The sequence below is a fragment of the Cyphellophora attinorum genome (assembly GCF_001299255.1).
Source record: "Cyphellophora attinorum strain CBS 131958 chromosome Unknown Contig9, whole genome shotgun sequence".
Lineage (NCBI taxonomy): Eukaryota > Fungi > Ascomycota > Eurotiomycetes > Chaetothyriales > Cyphellophoraceae > Cyphellophora > Cyphellophora attinorum.
The window spans coordinates 446,489-465,418 of NW_017253237.1; the positions used below are offsets into that span (position 1 = coordinate 446,489).

General features: G+C 53.4%; 8 protein-coding genes across 8 annotated transcripts; 5 read left to right on the forward strand and 3 right to left on the reverse strand.

Annotated features, from left to right (window-relative positions):
- Nucleotides 1-2: 2 nt before the first annotated feature.
- On the reverse strand, nucleotides 3-1,930 carry AB675_9180 (uncharacterized protein; the record flags this gene model as incomplete). Its single annotated transcript, XM_018149691.1, has 2 exons — nucleotides 3-193; nucleotides 241-1,930. 2 exons carry the CDS (start codon nucleotides 1,928-1,930, stop codon nucleotides 3-5), a joined length of 1,881 nt encoding a protein of 626 aa, XP_018001725.1.
- Nucleotides 1,931-2,359: 429 nt separating this feature from the next.
- AB675_9181 (uncharacterized protein) lies at nucleotides 2,360-3,718 on the reverse strand (the record flags this gene model as incomplete). Its single annotated transcript, XM_018149692.1, has 4 exons — nucleotides 2,360-2,753; nucleotides 2,801-3,480; nucleotides 3,529-3,578; nucleotides 3,628-3,718. The coding sequence occupies 4 exons, from the start codon at nucleotides 3,716-3,718 to the stop codon at nucleotides 2,360-2,362; spliced, it is 1,215 nt and encodes a 404-aa protein (XP_018001667.1).
- A 325-nt stretch (nucleotides 3,719-4,043) lies between these two features.
- AB675_9182 (Peroxisome biogenesis factor 10) lies at nucleotides 4,044-5,201 on the forward strand (the record flags this gene model as incomplete). Its single annotated transcript, XM_018149693.1, has 1 exon — nucleotides 4,044-5,201. The coding sequence occupies one exon, from the start codon at nucleotides 4,044-4,046 to the stop codon at nucleotides 5,199-5,201; it is 1,158 nt and encodes a 385-aa protein (XP_018001423.1).
- Nucleotides 5,202-6,620: 1,419 nt separating this feature from the next.
- AB675_9183 (uncharacterized protein) lies at nucleotides 6,621-7,004 on the forward strand (the record flags this gene model as incomplete). The annotated part of the gene is made up of 1 exon (XM_018149694.1): nucleotides 6,621-7,004. The coding sequence occupies one exon, from the start codon at nucleotides 6,621-6,623 to the stop codon at nucleotides 7,002-7,004; it is 384 nt and encodes a 127-aa protein (XP_018001573.1).
- A 3,478-nt stretch (nucleotides 7,005-10,482) lies between these two features.
- AB675_9184 (putative oxido) lies at nucleotides 10,483-11,514 on the forward strand (the record flags this gene model as incomplete). Its single annotated transcript, XM_018149695.1, has 1 exon — nucleotides 10,483-11,514. The coding sequence occupies one exon, from the start codon at nucleotides 10,483-10,485 to the stop codon at nucleotides 11,512-11,514; it is 1,032 nt and encodes a 343-aa protein (XP_018001465.1).
- Nucleotides 11,515-12,645: 1,131 nt separating this feature from the next.
- On the forward strand, nucleotides 12,646-13,789 carry AB675_9185 (Protein N-terminal amidase; the record flags this gene model as incomplete). Its single annotated transcript, XM_018149696.1, has 3 exons — nucleotides 12,646-12,793; nucleotides 12,877-13,343; nucleotides 13,409-13,789. 3 exons carry the CDS (start codon nucleotides 12,646-12,648, stop codon nucleotides 13,787-13,789), a joined length of 996 nt encoding a protein of 331 aa, XP_018001404.1.
- A 1,771-nt stretch (nucleotides 13,790-15,560) lies between these two features.
- Nucleotides 15,561-16,360, forward strand: AB675_9186 (Uncharacterized protein; the record flags this gene model as incomplete). The annotated part of the gene is made up of 2 exons (XM_018149697.1): nucleotides 15,561-15,939; nucleotides 15,987-16,360. The coding sequence occupies 2 exons, from the start codon at nucleotides 15,561-15,563 to the stop codon at nucleotides 16,358-16,360; spliced, it is 753 nt and encodes a 250-aa protein (XP_018001383.1).
- A 297-nt stretch (nucleotides 16,361-16,657) lies between these two features.
- Nucleotides 16,658-18,608, reverse strand: AB675_9187 (putative sterigmatocystin biosynthesis monooxygenase stcS; the record flags this gene model as incomplete). Its single annotated transcript, XM_018149698.1, has 3 exons — nucleotides 16,658-16,894; nucleotides 16,948-17,216; nucleotides 17,300-18,608. 3 exons carry the CDS (start codon nucleotides 18,606-18,608, stop codon nucleotides 16,658-16,660), a joined length of 1,815 nt encoding a protein of 604 aa, XP_018001352.1.
- Between the last annotated feature and the right edge of the window lie 322 nt (nucleotides 18,609-18,930).

Below are 18,930 nucleotides of genomic sequence, written 5' to 3' on the forward strand. Positions count from 1 at the left end.
TGTTACTTGTCCTCATAGATCTGCAACTGCTCTTTTGTTTGTGGCAGCTCATTCTCAGCTCCTGGCTGAGGTAACAACTCCCCGGGCTCTGGCGCACCCGTGCCAGCATGCTTCTTCTGCTTCTTCGAAGCATGCTCAGCGAACTGATTCTCGACTTCGATAGATATGGACTCTTCCCATCCCGACGGTCTCTCTCCTCTTCTGTCAGCTCTGTCAGAGCCTCTCGCTTGCGCTTGAGACTTCGTTCGTGAACTTTGGCTAGGTTCTGGAAACGCAGCTTCCTCCGCCGCTCGACTTCCTTATCTTGCTTGGCGATCAATGCCATTCGCCTCGCAGCCTCAGTCCGCTGCTTCACCTTGATCTGGATCTCTTCGCGTGTGAGCTTTGCGGACTTTGAGGGTGCGGAGGGTGCAGTGACTGGCTTGACGCTACCAGAATTTGGATTCGGGGTTGAAAGGACCTGGTTCTCGACAGGCACGTCCTTCTCACTTGCATAAGCGGAGTCTGCTTTCGACGCTGCGAAATCTCTCACCCTGACAACTGGCAGAGGATCTTTACTGGAAGAATCAGCTGAGTCGGATGTCGGGTCTTTGTACATGGCATGCTGAAAGTTTGCTTTTACCGCAGCAAAAGCAAGGTCTGCTGCCTCCACGTCTCGCATGAGATCATCTAGAGAATCGGCAGAGTCGGACATGGAGTCCTCATAAATGGCATCCTGAAACCATTTTTCCTTCTCTGCTGGCGTGTTGCCTGCGTGAGAGACAACGCCATCTGTTCCGGGTTCAGGCACAGATGGAACTGGCACTGGGAGTGGTTTGTCGGCAAATCTACCGGTAGAGGAGTAGCGCTTGAATGCTTGCGCCAGCTGAATCTGACGACGCGGACTGACTGCTCGGTGACGTTGTCCATCGGCATTCCCTTCGATGTGCGTTATTGTGTCGGAGATGAACCGATGCATGACCTTTGCATCCATCGAGGAGGCATGGTGGTGAATGAGCTCGGACAGCAACTGTTCTTCCGCTGTCTTGGGCACGGGAATTCCTTTCGTAGTGGTGTCTGACACTGACAGGTTGAGCGCATGATCCAGTGGCGGCCTCGGTGGTTGCTTGCCAGACTTGATAGCCTCCAGTGCATCCTTGAGGCGCAGCACTTCTTGCATGTGAGCATCTGACGTTGCAATACGGTCCTGAACCTGAGTTGCGATGCCATGTGTCAGGTTGTCGAGCATAGTACCGACCACCCTGATTTTTCTCGGGGGACTGGCATTCCCGACTTTGCCAGAGCTCTGCAGTGTGCCATTCAGCTGCTCCTGCTGCAGATTACGAATCATCTTGTGGGTGGCATCCAGGAATTTTTGCGGGTAGTCAGATCCCCGGGCCTTCCCATTGCTACCCTGCAGCTCGAAAATGTACTTGTGGGCGAGATTAAGACATTCCTGGGTGTGCTCGTTTGACTCTGCGGTCTTCTCAAGGTTGCGGCGTATACTTTCCAGCTCGTTGGATGTGTCGAGCTTGGTTTGCATATCTGCGGCAAGCTTGTGCTGGAGTGATCTGTATTGCTCCTCAAGCGAAGCATGACGCTCGTTCGCCGTAGCGAGGTCGGTCCTCAGCATCGCTACGTCGGCGGTGAGTAGGTTATTCTGCTCGCGTAAGGTACCGACTTCGTCGTGTGCGCCTGCTCTGGCCTTTGACGCAGTGCGCGAATCTTTCTGACCGTCCACATTCTCATGGAACGTATCCGCATTGTCTAGCTGTATGCGACTTGTGAGCTGTGCTTTCAATTCACTGGTCTCATCGAGCAGCTGCTTGATGGTCTGGCCCTGTCGTTCGTTCTGCTCGACCAGCTTCCAAACCTCAGCGTGGCGTAGTTTAGCATTTTCTTTCTTCAACGCCGCGATCTCGGCATCCTTTTCCGCGCTCTTGCTCTTCATTATCACGACCTTCGAGGCGATGGCGTCGTCTGATGACTGCTCTGTATTGGTCGGCACCGGAGAAGGTCAAAGTTGATGGTCCACGCGACGATGGTTGACACGATGATGATCAACGCGAATGAGGGTGGACGCGATGTTGTTGGGGAATGACCTGTATACCTAGGTAGATATAGCAGATGAGCTCAATTTTCAAGTTATGAGCAGAAAAGGCCTGGGCATAGCCTGCCTTTGTCACTTGTCTCACCGCATCACGCAGCCCAGCCCCTTTGTTTCACTCAGTCACGCATAAGTGAATAGTTGAGGGGACAGGCCTAGGCCTCCATGTAAGTTGCGGAGAGATATCTCAGAGAACTGATGTTTTAACGGAGTCGCATGGGTCTGGTGCCTAGGAGAGCCCAACACAGTATAGCAATCCAAGTGGCTTGTTTGTCAATCATCATCTATCTTTCCAAAATCGCCGAGCAGAACATCGTCTGGCGCCGGACCACGGGTCGTTCTGACCCACTCTGTTTCGACCCGGAAGAAAATCCACATCCAGCGTCGCCACACCTCAAGGAACTCCATGAGGAATATGCCGCCCTCCAGATCATTGAAGTGGTCCAGATGAGGCGATAGCTTGAAACTCCAAGTACAACGCAAACAGAAATCTATGCCGATGGCCCAATAATACATCTTGTTTGAAAGGAAGTAGCGGTGTCGTCGAAGTCCATAAGGGTATTCCGGATCATTACGTTCGCGTGAGGACGAGAACAAGCTCAGGTCCCAATCCTTAGCGACGTCCCAGTAGAACGAATAGAACGAGTTGATGAAGACAGCAGCCAGCCTGGCAGAGTCAGCAGTATGCCATGGCGTTTAGCGCAGTCCGCTTACCATAATCTGAAAAGGCTTGCCTCGGTCATGTAAAAGGTCTTAGGGTCGTATCCACGTTGCAAAGCGCTCAGGAAGATCACAGGGAACGCCGTTGAGTACTTGAGAGCATTGGCAAGATGCTGCCCGCCCCATCCGGATCCCGCTGAAGGGTTGCGACGAACTCGTGAATACTCGATCAGACACTGACGCAGTCGAATTATGCTCGGTATACTGATTATGATGGGCACGATATAGGCGCCTCCGCAGCCTCGATTGGGCTTCGCCGTGCTGACGGTCTTCCAGGACAGCATCATACATGTCGAGACGAACCAATCCCCGAGGACTTTTGCGTAACTCGTGAGCGCATCTGCGAGCAGAATATCGCCGAATTTCCCATCTTGTGCCTCAGCGATTCTGCCGATGCTTATGCGCTTCAGAGTCTCCACGAATCGTGATCGACCTGATCGAGAGAGGCGATGCAAAGGAATGGCAATGCTCCCTACGAGGAAGATTAGGTAAAGCTGCGGTATCCACTGACAGCCCAAGACTTTGGCTCGACTGCCGTGGGTAATGATCCAGAAGAGCAGAAGAGACGCAGCTAATGGGACGGTGACGAAGGTCGCCAAACGATACGTCGAGTGGTGGTGCGACGTGTGGTGCTGAGTAGGACGTTGCGGGTAACGAATGAGCGCCGGAACATCCTAAGCAAGTCAGTTGATCAGATCCAACGCAGCCATCTGACCACATACAATCCTGAGTAGGTAGAGATAGTGCAGATTCAGACCCCAGGCCCATACTCCTGTTGCTCGTCAGCGATCCTTGTGCCTCGTGAAAGACAGGCATCCTACCCAGCACCAGAATGATGGCAACCCGGAAAGGGAGAGGCAGCACGAGACTGAATGAGTCGACCTCCGACTCAACGCCAGGGTCACCGTCCATCGTCGGAGTAGTATGAGCTCAGCATGCTCTAGAGCGAGTGCGTCGACCCAGCGGAGAAGCAGGTTTCTAAAATCGTCGTCGTCTGGTAGGACTGAGGTCGTTGGGACAGGCCACATCATTCTAAGACCCATCGGCGGTCGCCAACCTTGAGACTACGGTGGCTCGCACAACCTCCGGCTTCACTGACCAATGCGCCTCGGCTCGCCGTTGTTCCAGCATTGCACTTTCGTAATTGCCAATCACCTCTCAACAACGACACGCTCTTATATCTTCAGGATCATCCGACATTGAGATAAGTAAGCGCGCTTACCGAGATGGACAAACCATGAGCGAGCCTGGACCAGAGCCGCGATCAGCGGCGCCCGCTGTCGCAGCGAGAGCGAGCATGAATTACCCATTTGCTACCTCTCCAGACATTCTGCGCGTTCACCAGAAGGATGCATATATCTCTGCGCAGCTGTCATCAGAAGCATCGAACATCCTCAGACTTCTCCTCGGTGCCCGCTTCGCGCACAAGTATGCCGGTGCAACATCCTCGTTATCGGAGTTGATGTACCTTTGCCTGACGACGCTGCTCGGAAATCGTACTCTCGGGGAGGAATACTGCGACGTGATACAGGTCTCGTCAGCAACGACCTCGCTGAGCCTTCCGAACCTGCTACAGCGCCTCTCATATATAATGTCCGTCACATTGACTCCCTGGGCATTAGCACATACGCTGCCTGCTCTCCGAAGACGGCTTCGGGCGAAACTAGAACACAGCACAGCAAGACAAAGAGCGCGATTAAAGCCAACAGAGCCGGCTTCTCGCGGACTTCGACTACAAGAATACGTCCTGAAACATCTGGACACATTGACCTCGCTTTCGCCCATCTACGCTGTCTCACTCATTGCATTCTACTTCACCGGTAGCTATTATCACATCTCGAAACGCCTGACATCGCTTCGGTACATCTTTACCAAGAGACTGGGTCCGCATGAGCAGCGCGAGGGATATGAGGTGCTCGGCGTTCTGCTCGTGCTACAGATCCTGGTGCAGTCCGTGCTGCATGTGCGGGAAACGATCTTCGCATTTCGTGCTGTCGAGCCCGGAGCCACTGCGCCAACTGCGGCCATCGTCGGACCAGGCATCGAGCTGCCAGTCTCAGTGACAGGGTCTGACCCAACTGCAGTGCCTGCGCCGAAGGTCCTTCCACCGGGTCTATCTTCGAACACCAACACTCCAATTCTCACCGAGCCAAGGTACGAGCTGACGAATTCTTCAACCCTGGCTTTCATTGGCGCTTCTGCGGACTCGCCGTCCGAGAAGGAACAGCAGAGAAAGTGTACATTATGCCTGGAAGCATACAAGGACCCTAGCGTGACGACTTGTGGGCATGTGTTCTGCTGGGAATGTGTAATGGATTGGGTCAGGGAAAAACCGGAGTGCCCGCTATGCCGACAGAGCATCTTGCCGCAGAAGGTGCTGCCGCTACGAGGCTAGTGGGAGATGCTGTATAAATCAGTCTATACACCCAAGCCTCCCGTCGTGATGCCAACCTTATGCTATATACAAACTGATCTGGAAAAGACCCTCTTGCCCCGTCGATGACATACGTTATCATGTCCAGATGGTAGATCTGAATGCTCATGCAGTGATCGAGACATCATGATGTACTAGCTGGGCCACGAAGACTCAGACAGAACCCAAAAGATTTAGTGCACTGTACAGGCTTCTACTCCGTACCGGGCTGCCCACGTGTGCGGAGAACTTGCAGCTACATGAGTGAAGGCAGGTGCGAACGGGTCTCAATTCGCCGAGGTCTACGCCTAGACATCGCCCGTTCATTCCCCGCATGATTGTGTTTTATAGATATTGTTGTTTCTCAAACTTGCGTTCAAAATCGACCACAGATTTGCAAGTTGTCTACGCATTCATGGTCTAATGGTTAGGATGTAAGCCTCGAAATGCTCTCTGCCATCGAATATAACTAACAGGAAGCAGTGTTGCCTTCCAAGCAATAGGTTCGGGTTCGATTCCCGATGAATGCATCATCGTTTTTGCTTTTTGAACATGCGAAGCACATTCTAATAGCTCCGCGGGGTCTGTCTAATCTGGAAACTAAATGTTGGACAACGGCTACGAAGACGAAGCAATAATGCGACAGTCAAGGCTCAGCCACGAAAGAGGCTTGAACGCTGCCCAGATCAGTACCAAAGTGCCGAGCTGAGCTGCGTGGTTGCCATTTTCTTAACCACTCAAAAGCATAAAGTATCCGACCTGAGCCACGGCTATGCGTGTAGACTTATCACTCAAACACCTTTTTCCTGGCTGATGAATCCCGAAGTACTAATTGAGAGATCGCCATTACTACCTGCTATTCTGAGCTGACCAAAACAGTAATTCTTTAGGTAGGTGTGCCTAGTTAGCTCATCATCAACCTTCTGGTCAGACTTCAAGCTGAGATGAGAAAAATACGGGCACATCGAGCGCCTTCTCGCATTTGGCTCTGGTTGGACAGTCGCTGAGTTTCAAGGGATCTTTTCATAGGATGCCTTGCAGAGATCCACGTGGAAACTGGCCGTTTCTGGTGTTTACGCTTCTACACGAGAGTCTGACTGGGCATTCACCGAAAGCAGGGTAACACTATCAGAACTCTCGTCACTGGACTAGGCCTAACGAACAAATGCATGTGTAGGTAAGCTTGCTTCTGCGATTAAGGAGCACTTCTATAAGATGCTTGATTGCGTGCAACATCGCTTCAGTTCTGTCTCACTCGACAGGATCGACCGTTGTACGAACACCACCAACATCACATCACTGCCGTAATACAAGAACAATCTGCCAGGCTATCCAATCCCTGCCTTCGCCCAAGCTCACACCCACCAGTGCTACCCTTCCACAAGACACAAGACCACAACCATGGGCTTCTTCTCACGATCGCGGTCATCACGCACCGATGTCGACCGTCAAACCGTCGCCAACACAGCAGCCAACACACCCGAGCCTCCCGCATACAGTCCACCAGCATCAATGCTCAAGACGAAGTCTCGCGTTTCAACGACCTCCAGCACATCCTCATCCCGGCCGTCTATGAAGTCTCGCAGATCAAGCAAGATGTCCGACGGAACAACGTCAGATATTACCAGCCTCATTGACAGCCGCAATCCGCACAAACGTGAGAAGCCCAACAGGCACAACTCTCACGATCAACATCTGATTGACTGCTGGAAGCAGGCGAATGGCCACCATTACTCCACTGGGCAAGACAGCACCAGCCCTCCAGTATTCTGGAGTTGGAGCTGACTAGAGGAACGGGAGACGAGGGCGTGGCATGCATATGTGATGGGATGAGATCGGCATCCCGTAGTTGCGATCTTCGGATTTGTGAAGACGGAACGGGTTGCTGGCGGCTTGTGTGGCTCACGGCGGATGGTCGCCGCGTGTGCCCGAAATGCCGTATTGATGCTGTTTTCTAGGCAGCGTGAGTCACCAGCGTGATCGGGTCATGCTTTCGCACATTAGAGGTTCTGGTCCAAAATGCAATTTACTAGAGCTTACGAAAGAACGATTCAAACTAGACGAAATCAATGGCGATTGGCGATTCTATTACCCCTACCTCCAGTACTCCAAAGCTGCCACTCTTGTTCGCTTCAACAGTACACGACCTCGAGGCGATTTTGACCACGGATAGCCGCGCTCAAATCCATAAGATGCGAATCTAGACGCCTGGAGCCCAGTGTATCTAGACTTTGCCTCCACCATACGAAGGATCTGACTCATCCAAGATCCAGGATGTTCTCTTGCCCTTGCGAATGGCTTGACATCCAAAAGAGTGCTGACATGATCTGCGAAGTCTGATGCTTAGCCTGGGACGCCTTGGCGTCCCTGACGGCAGCGCTGCTGCACTGGGCACGGCGAGAGAATACGCCTCTGGTTGTGACATGTGAGGCATGCATCACTGCACTACTCAGAGGGTGAGCAGTTGCTCGAGAAGTCCGACTTCGATTCCCTTTTCACGTTGACTACAAGACGGGATACTTACTGTTCTATCGAGCCTCACATGCCGGGACTCAATCCGAACCACTATGTGTGATCGCTTGTGCTCGCTTTCAGTGAGTCAGTATCGATCAGCTCGCTGTTTTGGGCGATGTCCTTTCGTTTGGGAATCGATCCGACGCCACCGCACAAATACTCCGTAACCATATCCCTCGAGCCACCGCGGGAAGAGGACTGCGCAACTGTTGTGGCTGGCCATCCCCGATGCGGCAGGCGAATAATGGATGAGAAGGGCAGGACTCGGTAGGGAGAGTGAGCTGCCTGCTAGATGTTCCTCGGAACATTGAGGTCAGCTGGTAGCGAAGCCGATCCGCCAGCTGTCGAACTTTTTTCGAGCAACAAGGTCAATCGACATGCGCCGATCCGCTCCGCTGTCTCTTGGCCGTCTCGATCCCTCGGTGCAGGCTCCGCCGAGCTGGGGCGAACCTACTCGAAGCTGAGGTACTTGTCGCAAACCTGCTCATGGCCGGGGACTTGGCGATATTGTGTTTACCTGTATTAAATGGCCAGTCTGTCGCCACCAGCTTCCAGGTAGCACAAACACATCTGTTCAAAACCGACCAAGGACGCCTCTCTCGCGCACGCATCGCACGGATCTGGGATCGGGACAAGATGGGCCACCTACTGGTTGCCATGACTGCATTACTTCTCACAGTGGCAGACGCGCGCGACATTCCGGTCCAGACAGTGAACAGTGCCAGCCCTAGTATCGCACAAGCTACTCCAGCGACTACCGCAGGCCCTGATCACGGCCTAGCCCTGCTTGACGAGACGACGAGTACGAGAGAAACACTTGTGGCTTTATTTCCGGGAATGCAAGTGCGTACCATTTTCCGCCCGCAGCAGCAAGGAACTGACCAGCCTTGCAGGCGACCCATTGACGTGTGGCCCCGAGAGGAAATTCTGCGGTGTGGAACCATCAAAGGGAGCTTTTGGCTGCTGCAAACACTCACACAGGCACATATTGACTGGGTGCATGAGGCACACCAAATGCATGAATTCCTTCGATTTTGTGTATTCTTGCGACGAAAAGTGCCGGGCTGATGAGAAGATGGGGTATTGGTAAGTTGCAATGTCTCAGACTCTGATAGTTTGGCCGCAGCTAATGTTCGGGTCAGCACTTCTGATGGCATCCATTACTGTAAGAAGTTCACGCATAAGTCATACTCAGCGTGGGCCTGCGACTCGATCACGGGAGTGACTGTGACTGTTCTCCCGGACCCAACGTTAGCGATTTCAGACCCATCGTCAGCGATACTAGTAACAAACGCTTGATCTCGTGGGCGCCGTTGACGACTTCTGCCCCAGGAGAATGATGTCGCCGCAGAAACTCGCGCAGACACGTTTGAAGTCAACAGTCATGCATGGAGCCCGTCCGCCAGCCGAGGGTCTCCGTGTCGGTCGATATCGAAAGCCATTCGTTACCACTCTGTCGTTGGCTGCCAGTGAACATCTCAGCGAGGTAGACTGGTGGCGTACTGTTCCGATACACTTCGCGGAATTTAGAGGACTGGATCAGCGTCGGTCTCAGCGGCTCCGGTGTCCACGCAGGTATCTGCTGGGAGGTATCGCGATGGAGTTGATGCAGAGATCAAGCTTGGGCTGATTTGTGTCTCGGTTGACTTTTGCAAGGGCTTCCGGCGAAGATATTCGGTATCTGTCATCGTCCAACAAAAAGTTGATATTTCCACGATACCAGTGGATCGATGGGAGGCCATATACAACAATCTCATATGATGACCTTGGAGTGCCCAGGTGGTCTTCATCTGCAGGCTTGGCACCGTACTGTTGCGTCATCCGGCTTACCGTGTATAGCTCCTTTGCAGCTCGACTTCATGTTATCGACAATTTCCTCTGGGTCCCAACCTGCTCTCATCGATGTTGTAGACCATCACCTACGCGACAGGATGTGCTATGAAGCCTTCTGGTGTACCATGTGCGACAAACAAGACTCGCGGCCACCGAAGGGTCGCTCCCCGAAACCGTCATTCTTCCAGACTGCTGGTGCTGTCGAGGCCTTCGCTGGTCATTCAGAAACATCGAACATTATGCTTCATTTGAGACGACACGTCTGTCGGAACCACATCGACGAGGTCGCTTTGATCACGTCTTCGCGCAAAAGTGACGCCTTACTTGGCCTCGTCCTTTGATGCGAGTGGGCATATTATCTCCGCTGGAGATGGGGCGGATCTTTTTCCAAGGTGAGGCCTTTTGGCCCCGTCGGAAATTGTATGATCGGATCTTAACGCCTGTCTGCGCGCCATTTTGAGCCTCAAGGCCACTGATGTTCATCACGGACCATGCGGTGCAGGACTTCCGTCGTCTATGTGAAGATGCACACTATATACGTGAGCTCGCTTCTTGGCAGATCGGAACGCTAACTCCATCGGGCTCCCAAACGTTCACTTTGAGCAGAGCTTCATTCGAATCTAGCAGCATCTCGATATAGATCTAAAACGGAGTGAGCAGTGACTACACTCAGGACCATGAGAAAGATTGGTGCCTGGCTGAGCTCCATCGGCGCCGGCGATCTGCCTCGATGCCGACCATGTATATATGAGCGGTGACTTGCCCTCTAGAGAATATTGACACATTGCCCACAACTATAGAATCACTATATCTACCGGAAGGTATCCGACCATCGCCAAAACACCTTGTAACAACAACTACAATAGAACGTTTCGACTGCACCACAAAGCATACCTGACCGGACGAACTGACGGCCATGCCACCGTCTATTCCATATCTCGGCCAGACACTGGTTCGTCAGGTCTTTCCAAGTCATGCGGACTTCAGAGAAGAGCACCTCCCAAGCCAGCATGGGCGGGTCGTGATTGTGACTGGATCGAGCTCGGGTATGGGTATGGAGCTAGCGCGAATCCTCTACCTGAAGGGAGCAACCGTCTACCTTGCTGCACGTTCCAAGGACAAGCTTGATCGTGCCTACAAAGACATCGTTGGATCGGCACCACCGAACTCGCCCGTTGGTCGCCTTGAGATTCTACTACTCGATCTCGCCGACCTCACGAGTATCAAGAAATCTGCCGAGGACTTCATGAGCCGTGAACCGCATCTCCACGTCCTGGTTCACAACGCTGGAGTGATGAACCCACCAGCAAACTCACGCACAAAGCAAGGCTACGATCTCGAGATGGGCACGAACTGCCTCGGCCCCTTCCTCTTCACGCAGTTCCTCCTCCCCACACTCATCAGCACAACCCGCGCCCTCCGCGACGCCGGCCTCCCCGCGAATCTAGCCGCCAGCCGCATCGTCTGGACCTCATCCATCTCAATCTTCGCAGCCGCTCCCCACGGCATGGTGTTCGACTCCCAGCCTACTTCCCACGGGACCATGGGCGGTCCCACGATCATGACCGACATCCAACTCAACTATGCACAGTCCAAGGTCGGAAACGTATTTCACAGCGCCGAGATCGTGAGACGATATGCGGATGAGGGCATAATCAGCATCGCGCTGGATCCCGGGCTGCTGAAGACGGAACTACAGAGGAACCATACCCCAGCCCAGAAGGCGATGGGCAAGTTCTTCTTCAAGGACGCGAAGTATGGTGCTTATACGGAGTTGTTCGCGGGGTTCAGTCCGGAGGTCACGGTGGAAAAGGCCAAAGAGGGGGCGTTCGTGATTCCGTGGGGAAAATGGGGGTGTTTGCCGCAAGGTACGAAGAAGGGGATCGAGGAGGGGCAGGCGAAGAGATTTTGGGAGTGGTGTGAGGCGGAGGTGAAGCAGTATAGGTAGAGAGTCGCTCCTGCGTTCGGTGGGAGATCAGACTGCGAGTCGGCTAGAGGGGCGGAGCGGAGCTTGGCAGGCACTTACGGGCCTTTGTTTTTGCTGCTGCTTTGCCATCTCTGGGTTCCAAGGTTTGAACTTTGTTGACATAGCTGAGCTCCTGAGCAGGTTTTGACTCCAGGCAACTACTACTTTACACCTTCCGCTCCAGCTCTTAGCCATCCGGTGACTCACACGCGTTCCTTGGCGAAGTTTGCGCTGCCAGATTCAGGGTATATATTCCTGCCTCTCCCTGTCTCCCTCGTAGATCTTTTTTCCTTCCTTTGTACAACATCTGTCGAATAATGTTGCAATATTTCAAATTTGCCATACTTGAGCAATGGGATATGTCGGTATTTGAAGTCATATGTGTGTGCACCATCGTCTGACTTTGCTTTTGCAAAGCTTTCGGGGGTGTGTTCTCTTAAAAATGGAAGAGAGCCGAGGATGGCTTCGCTGTCGCTGATGCATATGTCCGATGTGGACTGAAACGCACTTCAGCTTATGTGTGGGCATGTATATTCAATCTTGATTATAATTCACATGACTACAACGTAGGGAACTTATCCGCTGAACGGCTTCCCTACGCTGGGGCCAGCGACAGCAGACTGTTGACCGCACGCAAAATGACGATTGAGTCGCTGATAGGTAGGCATAAGCGGTAATCTGAGTCCTTTCTGTAGTGGGTCATCCGGTCTGAGATGAGTCTACCACATTGGTCATCCGGCGTTGGAACGATGCCAAAAAGTCAAATCAAGGGTCTGCCTCTCACAGCCGCCACTGTGCACAGTAGTTGCCCTATCGCTGTGTGACTGCTTTTCGAGCAAAACTAATCCTAGTGCAGCTCATCGTGAGATCACCGACCTGGCTGAGACGTTGGACCCCAAAAGTCACAATCAGCCCGCAGACAGCACCACCACGAGATACGCCATTTCCTACTGAAGGAAGTGCAACAAGGCTGCTGCCGAGACTCGGCACATTTAAGTGTGAAGATGATCACTGACAGCGACCAAGATCTATGTTTGGTGTCATTTCCCAGGCACTGAGCTGCTGATACGTCTTCAACTTACCCATTGAAGCTGTTATCTGGGCGCTACCACGATGAAGATCGCCACTCTTCAGTACGATCCTCGGATCGGCCAGGTTGCGGCCAACTTCAGCAAAGCGGAAAGCCTATTGATGAGGGAAGAGCGAGCAGGTGCTTTGCAAGGAATCGACCTACTCGTGCTGCCTGAGATGGCATTTACAGGTCAGTGGGTGGAACGCTACAACATGTTCACGTCCTAGGCTGCTGTCGACGGTGTTCATGGATCAGCTGACTTAGGCGACCAGGCTATAATCATCCTTCATTGGCAGCCATCGCACCATACCTGGAACCAACAGCAGCAGGACCATCGACAAGATGGGCGACGCGGACAGCTGTCCGACTAAAATGCACAGTGTGTGTCGGATACCCAGAAGCCGCAGAGGAAGGCAACTACAACACTGCATTCGACGAGAAGATCACAGCACACGAAGATGCCATCGCCTACAACTCTTTAGTGATAGTTGATGCAACGGGGGAAGTAGTGGGGCACTATCGAAAGTCCTTCCTCTATTACACCGACGAGACCTGGGCCAAGGAAGGACAGGGGTTCTTTGCTGGAGTCATTCCGATGGGTTCACATGGAGCTCGAGTGAAAGCCGTTGCAGGAATCTGCATGGATATCAACCCGTACAAGTTTGAAGCACCCTGGACTGCGTTCGAATTCGCGAATCACGCGCGAGAGTCACGGGCCAAACTTGTCATAGTCAGCATGGTATGCTCTTCGTTGCCACTCTGAGTGCCATTCCTTGTTCGGCCATCGTTTGCTAACAACAACAGAACTGGTTGACGCACATGACTAATGCAGAACTGACAGAGCAGGCGAAGATGCCTGATACGAATACCTTGGGATACTGGGTTGAACGTTTTCGTCCACTGATGGATGCTGCAACGGAAGGCGAAGAAGATGTTATCATTGTCTGCAGTAACAGGACAGGAATGGAGGGAACCTGTCCACGAATAGGAGAGGTCAAGTATGCAGGCAGCAGCTGCGTGTTTTCGATGAGACAAGGCCAAGCAGTCAAAATCTGGGACATTCTGGGGCGATCGCAAGAGGGTGTGCTAGTCATTGACACCAAGGACCCTGCAAGATTCGAACTGACTTTTCGAGAGAAGGCTTCGCAGTCCACTGCGCCTCAGGATCAAGTAGTGCCAGGGTGACCAGTCTCGAACACTCGCGGCGAGCGCTGAAGTCTGGAGGATCTCTCTCGAGATTTCTGATGCATTGATACATTGGTTCGAGCCTACACGGATAGCTGCATCGCCATGTGCCAATGATAGCTCATGGCAGCCTCAGTGGACAAGCGAACGTCGCCTTCGAATCTGAGTGACTGGGGTCAATGGCAAGCTAACGCCCACGGACAAAGCCATGGCGCTGCGGAGCGCATGGAGGGGGAAGACCCCTAAAGCCTAAAGACAAAGCAGACGTCCTGTATACTCAGAAGCTAGACTTGCCTTTCGAGCCTCCGACTTCAGAGTGGTATATCAAGTTCGAGACTTTGAACATCATGGACTCTGGCCAATCCAGTCTTGGAACAGATTTCGTTACACGATCTGAACGTCCTGATTCATCCGTCGTCCATGCACAAACACACAAGGCTCACACTGATGGTGGGCCGAGAAAATGATAGGATATAGTCGAGTGGCCAATAGGAAATGCATCATGGTCCAGAGCCTGGAAGGCTCAGCTGATCTCAACCACCTCCTCTACCTGAGACAAAGGTGGGGAAGCATTTGACGGCGGTAATGTGCCTTCAGGCATTCGCCATGAGGCGTGGGTAGTTCCCGTTCCGGCGTGTCAGCGGGCGATCTAGATGTCTAGAGCATTCGTACATGGTACGTATCTTCTCGTCATGTCGCGTCAGGACGAGGACCATGGCAATGAAGTAGGATTGCAGGTTTGCAACGCCTTCAGCCAGAATCTCAAAGACATGTGCGTTGCAGTGTTGTGCAGGCAAAGTGTGGGGGAGGGGCACCAACTACACAAACGGAGAAACGATGCGCCGACCTCCATTCAAAGACGCTATACTGTTATAGAACTAGTGCTAGACCAGCAGTATCCACGTGACTGCTCCGGATGGCTCTCACTCACTATCTTCCTAACGACTTTCGGGGCAACGCGACGACCTCGAAATTCACGACGCAACGATTCGGCAGCCATTCTGTAAGCCAAAGGAGCTGCAGAACGGAGTGCCACTTCAGCATATTTACAGAAAGCTGCCGACAAATCGAACATCGCGGTCAGGTCACCTGATCATCGCATCACGTGTTTGAAGTAAGTGTCCTGATCAGTTCGTTTCTCGTCTCGCGTTCTCGTCGACTTCGACGGTCCATCAAAGCCGCAGCCCCAGTCATCGGCATTGAATCCGTCTGTCATGTCTCATGTCATCTGCGTCGCGAGCGTGCATGCAGTGACAAAGCGCAGTCGTTACTCATGCGTGTCAGCTGCTGTGCGGTCGACCTTCCTTATCAATGTCGACCATCAACACAAAGAAACATGGGGTACATTCTGCAGCCATTTGCCTCATGTGATTATATCGACCACACCCTCTCGTGAACTGATCGACTTTGCCTTGCGTTAGATCCCGCCTCTACCGGCTTGCTAACATGGGTCATCTAGGCTTGCACGAATCGCGCTTCCAGACGCGTTGTCAACACTGCCCGAGTGACCAGTCCAAGATCAACTCGAGTTGCAGTCATCGCTTTCACCAAGGATAAAGAACCTCGCCTGCATTAGATCCGGCTCTTATCTGCAAGATTGTCGCATCCGCAACGCTTCTCGTGCAGTTGTCGAATCGCTCATCGAGTCTTCTCATATACCTGCGTCGTTGCCCAATCGAGGCTGTTGGCGCCACAGCACCTAAACTGAGCCGCCTTGCTACGTCCTTCTATGGCCGCTGCTGCAGTCAGAGTCTCGCCTGCGAATAACATCATGGCTCAGCCTTCCAACAAGCGCAAAAGGGCGAACGACGACATCGGTCGACAGCTCGAGGAGGCACAAGCCACTGGCGCTGGTCCAGATGAGGACTTCTCTACCTCATTGCTACAGCATGTCGAAGCCGACAACCAGCGCACAACGGCGGAAGCTGCTCTCCAAGCACAGCACATGCCTCCATACCCCGATCCCGCATATGTTGGTGACGGTTCTGCAGCCGGTGGCATACCGGCGTTCCCTGATCCTGAACCCAACCAAGAGAATGAACCTGTGGCTCAGCAGACATATGACAATAACAACCGGGCTGGTGCAAGGTCCAAGCCTGCTATGGGCACTGATGAATGGCACGCCATCCGCAAAGCCAGCCATAAAGAAGGTACGAGTCACCTACATCTGCTTGTAAGCCACTAATCCAGTCTATAGTCGAGCGCCGCCGCCGCGAAGTCATCAATGAAGGCATCGAGAATATCTCCAAGATCATACCAGGTGCAGACAGCGGTAGCAACGCCGCCGACGGCAAGAACAAGGGTGCCATCCTCAATCGTGCTTACAACCACATCGTCCGACTGAACGAGGCCGAGACCAAGTTCGAAGCCGAACGCCAGCTACTCAACGTAACCATCCAGGAGCTCACCAAGCGATGCGAGGCCCTGAAAAACTCGAACCAACAGGCATGGAACGAGTCAAACAAGTGGCAACAACGCTGTCGGGATCTGAACGGTAACTTCGATGACTATGACAGCCATGCTCCTGGCTTTCAAGACCCGACAGCAGATCTCGATTCACTCCAACCTTAGGAAGATCAGCCACCACATGGCGCTGAAGATAACTTGTCAGGAGTCGAGCACCCACGGAGGCCGCCCGAGCGGTACTAGTAGTCTCGTTGTTGGGCTCATAGGCAATTTGATGTCATTCTTTGCGAGTCGAGGGCATAATGGCGTACAGACCATGGGCCAGTGCAGAGTTTGGGAGTCGTGGGCATTGCATGGGTATACGGGCGTCATCGTCGGAACTAATCAGATACATCCTCCAGTTGGCTTCTGCTAGCAAAATAGCTGCACAAATCTGTCACCATCGTATTCAGACCCAACACATCATGACAACTCCTTCAGATAGATCCTCCCAGGCATCCCGTACGCCGGCTTAGCCGATCCTCGAATGCACTGGTAGATACCATACCCCTCCACTGTCCTGCCGCGCAACTTTTTCATCCGCGCCAGATCGCTGGGCTTGATGTAGTCCTTCGCTTGCGTCGTACCCAACCCAGCACCTTCAATAATCGCCATGCCCTCAGCCCCAATGTTCTTTCGCTCCTCCAACTTCTCCGCCCACTCCACCGTATCGACCGTCGTCGGCACCGGCGCAGCCTAAGCCCACCACCAACACTCTTCTGCTGCCTCAATTTCTCCCCATCAACGCCCCCAACAGCACACTCCGCAATCCTCCCACCCTCCAGCTCAGCCACGAAATCAAACCCACCACCCACCACCAACGCCAGGATAATCTTACTCTCCAGCATACTCAGTTGCTCACCAATGCAGTTCCTCGGTCCCTTACTGAACGGCGCGAACGCTTCCTTCCCGGACTCCGAGAACAGCTGCGCCTCAGGGTAGGGTGTACGCTCCTTGAACCACCGCTCCGGCACGAATGATTCTGCGTCCGGGAAGTAGAGTGGGTTGCGGTGGATCATAAGCGCCATAGGCCAGAAGGAGAACGAGCGGTCGTAGAGTGGGTACTGCTGGCGATAGCCGTTGCGTGGGTAGTCTGGGTTGGGGAGGAAATGTTCCTCTTTGGGGTTGCGCCAGGGAGGATGGACGGGGAGGAGCGGAGGGTGGATGCTGGCGGGAAGATGCGGAGGGTTTCCTTGAGGATGGCGTTGGTGTAGGCTAGGGAGTTGACGGTGTGGGGATCTGCCTTGATGGTGGCGGCGATGTGGGTTGCACCGAGGGAGCCGAATGTGGAGCGGAGTTCGTCGAGGAGGCGGGCGTGGACTGTGGGGTGGTGGTGGAGGAGGTATAGGGCGTATGCAATCGTGGAGGAGGTGGTGTCATGCCCAGCGAAGAGGAAGGTCTTGACACTCGTGATCGCCTCTCCACGGAACGCAGCGTCCATCGCGGCGCTCGGCTTCACGCTTCCGGCCGAATTGAACATTTTGTCCGAATAATAAGCATCCAGAGCCAGATCCACGATGCTGCGCTTGCGATCCTTGAAAGCGACCTTCTCGCCGATAGGCGCGCCACTCTGGTTCCGTTTCGCGATTGCCCGGTCGATCTCCTGGCCCACAAGACCGTCGAGCTTCTTGCCGTTCTGATTGAGTTTCCAGATCCTGATGAATTCAAAGTTCTTGAGAGCCTGGATCGGATTTGTGGCGTCGAACATCAATGGCGTGCGCTCGCGGAAGGTAGTGACCAGTGGGTGGTCGTGCCTTTGGGAGTCGAAGTCGGCGTTGAGGACGACTTTGCCTATGATGTCGATTGTGAGACGCGTGGCATACTCCTCCAATTGGAAGAGCTCGTTGCTCTGAGCTTTCTGGCTCAAGATATCTAAGAACGTCATGCTAGAGTCCACCATATAAGGCACCAGGGTCATGAGGTGGGCGGCGCTAAAGCCCGGGTTGAATATGCCTCGCAATGACTTCCAGTGGGCGCCCTCAGCCGTGACGAGGTTGTCAGGGCCCAGAAATTCATCGAGGTAATCAGACGCACTGCGAGCCTTCGGCAGGGACGTTCCGGTCGTAGCATACTTAGCACTGAAGACAGGATCGTCGCAGAAGATCATGCTGGAGCCAGAGATTGGCCAGAGATCCATGTAAAACACGGTGGGCATGTTGTACTTCTGCTTGATATAGTTGAAGAAGATCTGCGGGTGGCTGTCGTCGGGAAAGAGCATAGACGCTTTGATGATCACATCGATGTTGCCCAGCCACCAGTACTTCCTGGGCGGTGTGGGAAGGCCATCGAATCTCGCCCGCTTCTGGCAGAGAAGTCGATAGAAGTGGACGAGGCTGCCGAGCAGTAGGCCTGTGAAGGCCAGGAGAACTATCATGCTGTACAGATGGGTTCGAAGGTCGCGGCAGCAGTGGGACGTGTATGTGAAGTCAGGAGGCAGACATCTGATGTCTAATAAGCGTGCTGACAGCGAGGTACCCGAGGCGGCTCGGAAGTCTGATTTGTATCCAGAGGGTAGGGCTGTTCCCACGAATCTATGCCAATATTGCAGGGGAGTTCTTCGGGACGATATGGTCGCGGATGCTGCCACTAGGGCTCTTGGCTTGCTGACAGTAGGAGCAGCTGTCCACAGTTTCAAGCACCGTTGCAGAACAGGCAGACAGCGTTGTGATGTTTGTCTTCACGCGGGCTCTGCACAC